Consider the following 13,377-nt stretch of genomic DNA (forward strand, 5'->3'; position numbering starts at 1 on the left):
CCCCGGCACCGTCCTTGGGGGCCTCGGAGGGTTGCGGAGACTGCGACGGGAGAGGGGGGAAGGCGGTGGGGAGGGGGCTCCCCCCGGCAAGGTGTGGGGCGCGGGGGGAGCGCGGCCGTCCCCGGGTGCCCGCGGGGCGTGGGGCGGGGGCCAGGGTGGCGGGGGTGGGAGTGGGAGGCGTGACGGCGGAGTGCGGGGTGCCCGGGTCCCCGCTCGGCCCGGGCTATGGCCCCTTCTCCCGGCGCCGAGGGTTGCGCCTGAGCCCGGCGGGTGCCCAGGAGGTGACCGTGCCACCGCCACCCCTGCTGGGGACGTGTCCCACCTCCGCCGTCCGGAGGGAGACTTTCCTCTAGATTGAGATCTGGGCTTTTCCCACCGGCAGCTGGGAGCGGTGTCGTGGCCGTTGAAAATGTACTTGTAATTCAAAACAATTTAAATATAGCTCGTGCGGTCAACTGCTGTGGCCATCTTCCCACAGGAGACCTTTACCTGCGCTTGATGTGGCAGATTTTTTTAGTGTCCGTGTAGCTGTTGCTGGTAGTCACATGAGTTATCAAGATACTTGATAACACACTCAGCTGCTCTTTTGCTAACCCGGTGGGTTTTTGTAGCTGTAAATAAAAATACACGCCTTAACAAATGGGTGGCTTTTCCAGTAAGTACACATATGTTTTACTGGTATTTTCTGAAAGGTGTAATCGATACGTAATTAACGCTTTAAGACTGGTATGATGAGCAATGTATTGTTTTTATGGTTGTGTCTGGGGAGTTTGGAAGTGATCATGCAACTGCTCTCGGAGAGCATTTGTTGGAGCGCAGGACAAAATAGGTGAGAGAAAGAAGGATTTGTATTTTTCTGCTACCTCTGTAATGCTGAGGTAAAACAGCTGGAAAGCTACTTAGCAGTGCTTACGAGAGCAGCAGATGTAAAGAATCCTTGCAGCAAAATACCACCTTATACTAATTTAAACGCAAGAGCGTAGGGGAAATTTGCATTTATGAAATGAACGATTATGAGAAGGGGACAGACACGTATAGAAAATGTTGCATCGTGTGTAAGGTGGATAATGCTACTCAGAGCAGTAGCTTCGTTGTAACGTTCCATGGGGTTTATGTGAAAGATTCAGCAGTTTAAGAATTCCAGTTGGAAGCAACAGAATTTCTGTAATCTCTTGGCAAGAAGTTAACAAAATCTGAGTGGCACTGTAAAAATTAACTTTCTTTTCCTGTTTTGTCAGTGGCGGCACCTGACTTGCTGGATCCCAAATCGGCCACTCAGAACTCCAAACCAAGATTATCATTTTCCACCAAGCCTACCGTGCTCTCTTCACGGGAGGAAAGTGATTCGGCTATTAATGTTATGAAATGGAAGACAGTATCAACAATTTTTCTGGTGGTAGTCGTGTATTTAATAATTGGAGCAACAGTATTTAAAGCCCTGGAGCAGCCTCATGAGACCTCCCAGAGAGCCACCATTGTGATTCAGAAGCAGACGTTTGTATCTCAGCATTCCTGTGTGAATGCAACAGAGCTTGATGAACTGATTCAGGTAATCCATACCAAACCCTTGTCACCATGGCTTAGAGGAACAAATGATGTATGACAGCACTGCTGTGATAAAGGTGAAAAACTTTATTAGCAAAGCTCTGTATTGGCCGAGTGATGTAACAAGTGTTAAGGCTAGAAGTTGAGCAATAGCATTTTCATGCAAAGCCTCATGGTTGACAAGCTATTGCTATTTTTAGGTCCAGTACGGTTGGTAGACAGCCTTTTCACTGAAACCTCCCTTTATACTAATTAAATGATTATTCATCAGCAATATATATAATTAATAGTTCACAAAGGAATTGATATATTGATTGTGCCTTACTAGGTCTGTCGATATTTGAAATGCCTAATTCTGAGGAAGAAAACACACCATCCATTGCCTTAAAGGACTTCTCATTTACTGTGATTGTATCTAACTAGCTTTCCTTCCAGCTGTATGTTTCTTTATATTGATTTTGTTTTAAGTACAGGAAAGTGCCACGGACTTACTGCTTTGATCTTAAATCTCAATTTTCTCTGCTTCTTAAAGGCAAATCCGCAACTGACGTACATTAGTGTGTTCCTACTAACATGACTTTACCCTTGCAGGTCACCTGCCTCAGAACCATAGGAAGTATTTATTTGCAGTAGCACAGAACTAGATCCAGAGCCTTATTGAGGCCCTCTCCGACTTAAATCCCACATCCCTATCTTCTCATGAGTATCCAGTGGCACTGTGGGGAACAGCAAGGGGCTGCCAAATGATGTCGGTTCTGGGGATGAGACCATGAAACAGGAGGCTGCAGTAAACATCTAAGAGTTGGCAAGGATTGACCCCTTCATTAGCAGTAGCCATGGGTCTGCAGAGCCTGAGATGGGACACTGGAGAGCAGGAGAGGGTGGTGGGCATCCAGACCCTGGCTAACATGAGCTCTGGAGTGTGCCAGTTGCATGGACAGCAAAGCTTTCTGGAGGTGGTTTTTGACAGCAGATCTGGCTGGGAGTTCAGAAGTTGATTTTACCTCTCTAGACCAATCTGCCTTGAGCATCAGCATGGACACCTAGGGTTTTTTTCAGTTTTAAACACAGAGCTCAGTTATTTTTCTGGCACACTACTGAATTTTAAAGGCAAACGGGGAAAATGTCTTGTATTTTGTGATTTCTCCCCTGCCTTGTTGCTAAAATGTGTTCCAAAACTGGCACCATTTAAATGACTGTCAGGCAGTTCCTATCTCCATGTGTCCTGACTAGGCATGCCTGAGAAGGTGTTGTCGATAATAATTTCGATGCTGTGTAGTAACTATCACGGAATCACTATGTTTCAATGGTTTTCCCAGCAGATTGTGAGATAATCTTTCACAGAAATATACAAGCACATTCTGATTAAAACAGTCTCTTGTAGCTAGTATAAATATCTCCACATGAAATTTTTAGGTCAGATCCTGTACTTGTGAAGATAAAAATAGAAATTTTGAGGCAACATTACCTTACATCATCTATGAGATGGTCATTAATGCAGAAACTGTTGAAATTTGCTCTTGAGTACTTAGATATTTTAGCATTTATGATTCCCTACCCAGAAGCACAGATTGGCAGTAAAAAAACACTTCATCAGCATTCAATGCCCATTTGATGTTCTGTGTAAAATAAATGACAGTTTCAGTACAATTACCAGAGCACAGATACCCGTATCAGCATCAGCTCCCATCTTTGCTAGCGACCTTGGCATGACGAGAAAGACACAGGCTTGTGAAGTGCGGGGGTGTGACAGTGCCTCCCACAGCATGCGGATGAGATATGGCTGTGGGAAGGGTTTCCTTTGCTTGTTGTTGGGGTAAAAGGAAAACTTCATTTCTCCTTGTTCCCTTCTGCTCCTCTGCGAAGAAGAACACCACAACTTGGAGGTAGGAATGTGCTGTAACCCTCCTTTCACAGGAGGATGGCTGAGGCATAGGAAGCCTGGTCCTACAAGTGCAATAGAGTGCCTTTCTTTACACAGAATAAATGATAGCAAATTACATCAAGTTGTTTAATGGTCAAGAATTAAGTGACTTGCCCAAAGTGAAATAGGAAATCGGTGGTAAAGCAGAGTCTCAAATCCATTTTTCCAAGTCTAGGCTGCTACCCTAACCATGGGGTCATATTTCTTCCCTACTTACCACTTTGTCACAGAAGCTAAATTACTGGAATGCATGGGTCTCTCTGGGTTTAAGTCTGACTGTTATTACAATATAATGCAGTGTATCTTCAGTTTTTGATGGATGTCTGTATGAATAAAAATAAATAGTGCATGTTAGGAAAGAGTAAATTATATTTAAGAACTCACTGAAAGCTATAAAACCGAAAATTAATATGTACTAGTGTAGTAGGAAGCTAGAATGATTAGTGTGTGTGAAGAAAATTACAGAGCTTGCAAACTTCAATGTCTTCTTTAATCAAGTATTTACCTTGAGTCAAACTATAATGAAATTCATTATAAACTTTTCCTTTCGAACTTAGTGTTCTGTGATTCCAGAAACTGGTTTGGCTCTGGTTCGTGCTAGTCATTGCTTATGGTGCTTGTCATGCCAGGCTTTTTCAGTCTTCACAACTTCTGATCGGCTATTTAATCCTTACTCTGCAGCAGGATTGACTGCCCCAAGACTGCTAACCGACAGTACAACGTGCAGTGGCTTAGTCAGGTGGGCAAATTAGGGAGACTAGTTTGAGAGCACAAATTCAGCAAAAAAAAATCGTACAAGTGGAATGAAAGTCCAGTTCACTAGTATCCAGGGGCCATCTAGTTTCCACCACCTTTGCTAAAATCTTCCCTTTTCCACAGAGCTGATTACAGCACAGAGTTGTGGGCTTCTATAAATGCACAGAGGGTAGGGAATTTTCCCTTCCTGTGTTCTCCATCCTTTTATCTCACCAATCACCAAAAACCTTTCTGGCACGACAGTATATACTGTTGTCAACTTTTCAGCATGCGCAGCTTTATTCCCTGGGTTTTGAATTCCTGAAACTATGTATTTTCACATTAATTGTGTGGCTCCTCTAGGTGTACTCAGTGAGAGTTATACTTTTATAGACTTTATATATTTTATATACATGTGAAACATGGGGCAATGGAGAGCTGCTATGCAGCATAGAAAATGTGCAAAGTTAATGAAATAGAGTGCTCTGATGTTGACAGCCAAGTAGCCTCAGCTGCCTCAGAAAAATGACCTGGGTTTTCCTCATAACTTTTCATCCTAGTCCAGCGGCACTGTCCGTGCGTTGACAAATATGTGGTCTTCATGACCTTCTCTGTCTCTGACTTCCATGGGCCAGTGTTGCAAATCTCTTTCAGTCTAAACCACTTCAGTTACTTGTTGCCCCACTACAATAAAATACACCTGCCATGAACAACAGCAGTGTACGATCCTGAGACAGGCTTCCAGGTATATAATTTTTTTTGATATTTCATGGGCACTTCTATTTGGCATCATACTTCAAAAGTGCAAAAGTCACACAGAGCATATCTGTACACCCGAGAGGCCATTTTTTCCAGGCAATTTCAACTCCTTTTGCTGTAGCCTGAAACCAGTATTAACAACAGTATTCAGTGAATCACTGTGTGCTGGACACAACAGCGTTGAGGTGGGCAGTGCACAGCAGTCAGTGGTGGTGTATCTAAATCTACAACTAAAGAAATATCCCAGGAGGGAAGCTTGTGAACGTACAAGCACTACCTTGGTGAGTCTAATCAGGGTACAGCAGACCAGCAAGCTGTGCAGGGTCTGACGTTAAACTTCAGGGTTTAAAGTTTCAGTTGGAAGGTCTTGAAAGGATCTCAGTTATTAACAGATGAGATAGCATTGGTTTGGTGAAGGTTATATATAATATATAATGCATTATAAAGCTGTAGAAAGGGATGTGGCCAGACGCTTTGCTACTATTCCTTCTTTCAGGAGAAGAAGAACTCTTGATAAGTCATCACGGATGGCGTTTTGGTTTCTCTGTCCATGCCTGCTCTCAACTTGACCCTGCCATGCAATGCAAAGTAACTGCCAGGTGACAGAATAAAAGAGTAAATGTAGTTCAGACTGTGTGGATTTTATGTATATGTGACAAAATATATAAACCCGATCTTCATTCACACTAGGGATTTTTTACATCTCACATGGAACAGGTTTTTTTCCCCACCACTGAGCTTTTTGTGGCAGATGCTGATGGAAACCTGGGAGTAATCCAGCCATACACATACAAATAACAATAAGTATTAAAGAATGAAAAAAAATCTCTAATTAGAGAATTTGTATCTCTAATTATTTCAATCTAGTTCTGGTTCTCTTTTAGTGTGTTGGCTGTTCCCTATAGTAAGCTTGCTGCTAAACATTTGAAAATGTTGGAGACAGTTTCCAAACTCAGATGCACAAAGTATATTGCCAAGTATCTAGAAAAAGCTCCTGCTGTATTTATGCACTCGTGCATAGTAGAAAATGTAGAGAGACCTGACGTTACATTGCTGATTTTCAGGTTGCATGCATGTCCTGCAGTGCTGCGCAGCCATCATATGCATGCATATACCTTCATGACATCTCTTGGGGTAAAGAGCTGGTCTCTGGGGACAGATGAACCTGACTGGATATGATATCCAACAACTTTGCAAAATTGTCGTCATTGTGGTTTCATACATCTCATTCCCCTATAAGGGGAAAATGATTTTGCTCCCCCCACCCTGAACTCATGTTGTTCCGAGGACGTAAGGATGTGGCCTGTATTGCGTATTGTGGGATGTCTTGGCAACAAGAGACAAATATTTGTCCCCCTGCCAAAGAGAAAGCTGATTTAAAAAAAAAAAAAAGAGAAGAGCTTTTTATGTAAATATCACTTAATTATGTATTGTGCAGCAGTTATTTGTTTTAGTGTTGACCTTTATAAACCAAAATGGAAAAAAAATTCCTTTTAATTCCCAAGCATCAAGTTGTTTAATGTTTTATTTTCACATACAAAAATTTATATTTTTTGCATACAAAATTGGAAATAAGAGAAATCTCAGTTATATTATTTTAAATACCTAGAGCGTCCCATCGAGCTGGTGTGAATTATTTTGGTTATCTTAGTGAGTTAATTCTGAAACTTAATAAAGAGTTTTCAAGTAAAGGTACACTGAAACTAAAGTTAGTAACAGAACTTACCTCATTTCTGGTTCCTTTAGCAGAAACATCCTTGAAATGTATTTATTCTGAAAACCCTAACAAGTGGAAAAAATAATATCACGCTGAACAGCACAATCTTTTCTTGTGTTCTAAGTGGTAATTTTTGTTTTATAAAGCCTTCATTTTGAAATCTGAATATGTTTTCAGGGTGCTGCACCAAGCTGTCTCAGCAATAAAGGACTCTTGTAGTTTTAAGTCCAGTACCTTTCAGGGTATGAGGATACTTCTGAAAACTGAATGCCCACAAAAATGTGCTTGCATTTAAAACAAACAAACAAACAAACAAACAGAAAGTGTTAATGAACCACCAGAATTAGCTGAATTGACCTTGATCCCACAAGTTGATCTCCTTGGGTTCTGCGTGGGCTTGTGGTTAACATGAGGAGAACAGCTCTCCATGCTGGGGGCTACAGTCATGTCCCGTGCCTGTTTTCGTCTTATATTTGCGTAAGCTGCATTCACCCTTTTCTTTGCATTCATCTCTTAGACTGTGAATGAGAACAAAATGTGTTTTCTTTTTATCTCCCTTGAGGAAAAATATGTTTTTTTTTTCTTTACCTCTCTTGAGAAAAGCCTGACACAGTTATGAATGACACGGGAGCAGTGTTTCTTTCATCAAACTGGCATCACCAGAGTGTCATCATGGCTTCTTATGTGATTAATTTCTTGTAAAAATATTTTACTTTAATATATGTGTTTTCTGTGGCTTAATTCTTAAATTTCAAAGTAGCTAGTTACTTCAGTTACACCTCCACCAGTGGCTGATATTGTGTCTTTTTCATAGGCTTTTTTACAACTTGCATTGTAGCCCCAAAAAACTAATTTTGCTGCATCCTCGGGAATATGTTGTTTTATTTCAGCCAATAAGCTCCTTGAGCTGCAACCTCTCTGATTATATAGAAAACTGTTAAAATAAAGAGGTGTAAATCCTTCTTTCCCTACCAGAGATTAGAAGGCATTTGAGCTTGCTGTATCATTTTGGGAGATAATAAATCACAGAGATGCAAAGATCTTGTTTTCAGACAAATCTGAAATTTATTTAGACAAATTTAATATCTATTAGCTAAGCCTATTAATCTTGAGTCAAATTTTATTCATTCTTCGAATCACAATATTTATAGACATTCTCAGTCATGTGAGCTGTAGCTTATGGGTCCTCTAAACAGGAACTTTTTGAGGGAATTTGAATGTACCAGTTTAAACCCTAAATTTTCTTAGTCTCTCCCTTTTGCAGTGTCTTTCAGCCTCTCCAAAAGGAAGCAGGAGCCACCCCATGTCTGGATCCTAACCTGGAAGCAGCAAGTGTTTATGCTTCCTAAACCTTAAAGCCTTGAAAAGATTGCTAGACCAGCATAAAAGAAATTGATGCTGTAGCATATTTTATTTATTTATCTGGGGATCCAAAATACAATTGAATCATTTTTTTAATGTACTGCTGCATGTCAGGCATGAAGCTTCTGACAAATTGCAAATACAAGTAGCAGAGCTGCCTGTTGGTGTTTTCAAAACAACATGAAATGAATGACTTTTAAAGTTGTTAACACATGAAGCACAGGAACTGTAGTTTGTGTTGTTACCTTCTCCATATGTATGTCCTTAGTAAGGTGTCTGCCCATCAAAGCACTTAACTTTAAGTGTACAGGTGGTCCTAACCGGTACAGTAAGACGCTGTTTCTCTTTTCCTCTCACTGAGTCTATAAGTCTAGTTTTCGCTGTAGTATTTCCTTTCTGCTTCAGTCTTATCAGATGCTGTTGTCTTCTTCCACAGTAAAGCCCTCCAAATCCTACCTGTATCCCTAGATCAGAGGAATATTTATTGAATAAAAGGTCTTTGTGAGAGACTTCCGATCATAACCTTACCCAGACCACCTCCCCTTCCACCCCCACCCAGATACCCACCTGCTGTGGTCAAGTCCGGGTGGCTGCAGAAACCCCTGGGTTGTTGCACTCCTCGCTTAGGGTTGCTCCGGTTCCTGCTGTCCCCTTACAGCCAGAGCCCCTCTTCTGGCTCTGTGCTTAGCTCCTGGAGGGAGGGAATTTTTTGCCAAAATTTCTGTTGCCTGGGAGCGTTCAGTGATGGGACAACTCCTTTTTCTGCAGTTATTTTCTACGCGGTGGTTAAACCCAAAGGGAAGTTTTTTAAGCACACAGTCTTTATCTTTCATAAGCATAAGAGCAATAAAGATTTTGGGGCGAATAATAAATAAATTCTAACTTGTCACTTCTTTGTTCAAGCAGGTTGGCTTCTAACTTTTTTTGCTGCTTCTGGTGTTGGGGCTTTTAAAGGATGCATTTACTTCAGATGAACAGTTTTATAGGAGCTAGAACCTAGCTAGCTTGAATGCGTCTGAATGACAGCTTTTGTCTTAGAAAGGGTGGCAGATTTGATTCATTAGTAAGTCAGTTTTGCTGAGCATCTGTCTGCATAATCCTTCCAGTCTTTAATCGCAAGAAGCAAAGAAAAGCCCTCTTCCCTGAACGTGTATGTACACATACATATGTATATGTATGCACACATGTAAAAATCTATATACATAGTCTGTCTGTAATGTATACTTAGACATAGAAACGTATTTCAATATGTTTCTACATGTTTTCAGTTCAAGTAGATTGTGAACATCGGATGAAAAGAGTTCTTCAATTCTTCAACGTGTTGGGTACTAGTCTCCAGTGCAGATTACGGTCCTATGTTATACAAACTAAAAAGGAAAACGTGGAGTCAGAGAATTATAATACAAACATCATTGTGATCTCTTTCAACAGCAAGGCTTAAGAGCACATGCTTTCGGAAGCTGGAAAGTTGTTTGCTAAGTGTTAAAAGCATCCTAATGTGCCTCTCAGCAAAGAACTAGGATTTCCATTCTTTCTAAACCAAATCTGAAATAGAACCACAGGACTCATGCCATAGCTGGGCCATATGAGAATTATCGTTATACTGGAGAGTGAGAAAGTGCTCTTGTCAAATGGCAGCAGGACAGCGAAGGAAGAAATCCAGGCTGAGAAATGAGTTTCCAGAAACTTTGAGGCGTATCTGACTTTTTGACATCGCTTGTTAAATGATTGCCAGGAAGCACAAACTAGCTCCTGACAAGCTGGGTAACGAAAGACTGCACGCTCTGTATTTTATCAAAAGCATAATTTAAGGTGCTTCTATTTTAGTCTTGGATAGAAAAGGTGAGAGTAATGAAGTGTTATGTTACATCATTTCACAAAAGTGAAGTGACTGGAAGATGGTACAAAAGCGCATATTAAGAGCCTGGTGTGGAACAAGTAGATGACTATTAGGGCGACTGGCTTGATACATACTTATTCCCTGTATGAGACAGTGGTAGACTAGCAGAGGCCAGCCTTCTCAGTTTATAACCTCTGTGTTGCTTCTGTGGTTCTGCGGACCCCTGCGTACTGAATGTAGCTCTACTGCCAACAGGCTGGCTTTTGTCAGTCATCTTCGTTGACTCCTTGCAGGGTCAGAGGACCAGGGGATGAAATCCCTGACCTAGGAGAATTGTCTTCTGTTTTCACAAAATGACTGTGCTGCTTGAAAGGCTGTTTTAGCTCTTGATTTGACAGGAAAAAGTCACAAAATTCCGTGTCTTAGTCTGCAAGGGTAGCTCAGCATGGCCTCTACGGACAGATATCTGCGTGAACACAGGGACGTGATAATACAAAACTGCACAATGTATTTACCAGAAAGAGTTTTAAATTATATAGGAAATGAAAAGCTGACATTCAATTAAAATGATTTATATTGTCACTCTCCTTTTCTTAGTGTTCTGATTTCAAGCAAAAAAGTACAGCCTGAATGCAATACTTATGTATTTATGGAGCTCAGGTCCTGTTTTTGAAAGTAAGACATATCACACTTGGTCTATCCACTCTGGGCTCAAGCGTCTCTGCCGCTTTCCTCTGATGCTCTACTAAAGCTTATCCATGAATATGGGTGAAAAGCCAGGTAGTTTGTTTGTAGTACAAGTTAGGACTTGTACTCAGACACAACACTTGCCTATCCTAAGATACAGTACAGAGCCAGCCTAAGAATCCACATAACTTAAAAAATGGGAATTAAGTTCCTAAAATATTTGGAAATTTTAACTCAATGCTTTTTACTATCAAAAAAAGCCCATGTTTTCACTGTTATAAAGACAATTGAAGAGCAAATGGTGAAAAACCCATTACTTTTTTACTATAACCATATAATACTATTCTTAAAATCATTGCACGCAGAGGCCTTGTTTGGGTGCCATGTGCTGGGTGACACCTCCTCTGCTCAGTCCTCAGTTATCTCATGACAACTAGTAGACAAATGCTCTGGAAGAAGGTAAGGCAAGCGAAATAATCTGCATAGTTTAAGAACTGAAACTGTCCACTGCCCTACTCTAATGCTGGCTGGTTCTGTAGTGCTGAAGTGAAACTGTTTTTTAAGTCAGAATTTATTTTGTATATGGAATAAAAATAAGAAAAACTAGAAAAATCACCACTGAAGTGGTCAGTAAACTTTAATACTGTAATTTTTAAAAAGTCAAGAAATTCCTGTGTTAAGATCACACAAAGAGTTTACAGGCTGCAACATGTGATAAATGTCAAGATTATATAGTTTTCATGATTCTAATTGTTTTGAGATTGAAAATACACAGAGTTACTATCACTATTGTATAAATTAGGATAAACGGAGGGGCTTAGATGACAGAAAGACATTATGAAGAAAGGAAAGAAGCAAAGAATGACATGCTGAACTTGTGACAAATGAAGTAGTTGTGTTTGCTCTAGTGGTAAAGCATCAGTCAAGAAAAAAGGCTGAAGACCAAGAATAAAGTGGCAGAGAAAATTGAATCTAACAGGACTGACAATGAATAGCATGCTGTTTGAACACTGAGGGTGAGATTCTGGCCCTTAGTGAAGTTGGTGGAAAGCAGCTGCATGAGCTTGGGTTTTTATTCCGGACTATGGAAATGTTAGTATCCGATATTCCAGGTAAGTTTGTACAGTGAATGTAGTCAGAAAGAAGATGCTACCCTGAAATCACTGCCCTGAAATGTACGTATGTTAGGAGTTATGTTATGTATTCTTTTAAAATTATGCTTGAGAATAGTCTTAGATGAGGATCTGCTCATAGGCACTGACCAAACTAAGAAAAAAGATGTCCTCTGACCGAAAGAACTGAAAATGCAGTTACTTGTCCCCAAAAAATCTGCAGGCAATATTCAAAGACTTTATGAGATAGTAGTACTGATTTCAGTAAACCAGCAAACTTACATAACTGTCATCCTTGTTAGTAAGGAAGACTCTTACAGAAGACTCTGACGGAATATAATGCAACAGCTTTGTTAGTATTTGAGGCTGGCTTCTCCCAAACATGGGAACAGAGCAGGAGAAAACATAATAGTGTGTGTTTGGAAACTTAATAATCCGATGATGAAGAAAGCATCACCTGGCCATTTATGACTTAAACTACATTTAAAACAATCGATAGGGTAATGCAGTAAAGTTACAGAGAAAGTTAATGAGAAATACTGGCAATAAAAAATTACTTATATACAATATTCAACAGATTTATTTAAATAGGTAAATATATTATTTAATAAGAAAGAGTCTTTAATGCAGAAAAAAAGAGGCAGCTGGTGGGTCAATAAGATCATTAATTTCTTGAAGGAGACAAATAAGAAATTGCTATTCAAGTGTTTCTCATAACATAAGGACTTATAAAATTACTTTGAAGCACATAAAAATCTCAAAAGGGAAATGCATTTTAAATGATCCACAAGTGAATGGCAGAACTGCCATCAAATGACTTGGCTCCCAAAATACAAACTGTTACAAATCTAACTGCTCCAAAAGCAGTTAGATAAATTCATGGTAAAATGATCCACCCAAACCAATCTGAACACCATGATGCAGATGCAACCTCCCACTCAGGAAGTCCCTAAAACAGTTCTTAGTCAGAAGCTAGGAGGATGTATGAAGAGAAAGCATCACTTGCCTACTTGCCCTGATTCTTTTCCTAATTAGCTGTAGGCTAAAATCAGAGACGTAATAATAGCGGCTAATCGTCTTTTGTAGCCATCTGTTGTGTTTTGTTAGGTCTGACCCAATAGAGTAGTTTTGGGTAAAGTTGTATCTTTTTTCCTGGAAGTCTGTAGGTACAGTATAGTGCAGTTAGGAAATGCATAGCTGTAGTGGATCTTCAAGCACTTTAGATTAGCACACTTTTCATATAAAAGATGTTGAGTTAATATGGCTTCAAAAATGTGTAGTGACGAGATAAATCTCTGAAAACATTTTACATCTGGATCTGTATAAAACTTGGTCCTCTAGACTGCCTAAACAGTTGAGTCTCTGGGTAGTGCAGTCATCCTGTACAATGCACTGTAATTACTACACTGTAATAAAACATGAACGGTCCCATAAAGTTATATTGATCCAGTGCTTCACCATATGATGTCCTCACTGAAGAGCGTGTTCCCCTTTGCAGGTACAGGGACTTGTGATGAAAGTTCTTAGTCCACTGAAATGAAACTACTGAAAATGTATTCAGTAGGCTTTATAATGCAGCGCACTGGGGCTTGTAAGTCAAAGGAGTGTCTGTATTGTGTAGATTGTAAAATCAATACAAGGGATGGTTTTCACATGCTGCTTAGTCTGATGTGTCCCTTCCTACAGTAATGTAAAC

General features: G+C 40.2%; 1 protein-coding gene across 1 annotated transcript in view; it reads left to right on the forward strand.

Annotated features, from left to right (window-relative positions):
• Positions 1-1,234: 1,234 nt before the first annotated feature.
• KCNK2 (potassium two pore domain channel subfamily K member 2) overlaps positions 1,235-13,377 on the forward strand; it is a gene marked incomplete at its 5' end in the record, with an annotated part of 75,132 nt that continues 62,989 nt past the window's right edge. The window contains one exon of the mRNA XM_074168299.1: positions 1,235-1,549. Within this exon, the coding sequence (XP_074024400.1) occupies positions 1,235-1,549 (315 nt within the window). The remainder of the gene's footprint in view (positions 1,550-13,377) is intronic.

The sequence above is a fragment of the Numenius arquata genome, chromosome 2, assembly GCF_964106895.1.
Source record: "Numenius arquata chromosome 2, bNumArq3.hap1.1, whole genome shotgun sequence".
Classification (NCBI taxonomy): domain Eukaryota; kingdom Metazoa; phylum Chordata; class Aves; order Charadriiformes; family Scolopacidae; genus Numenius; species Numenius arquata.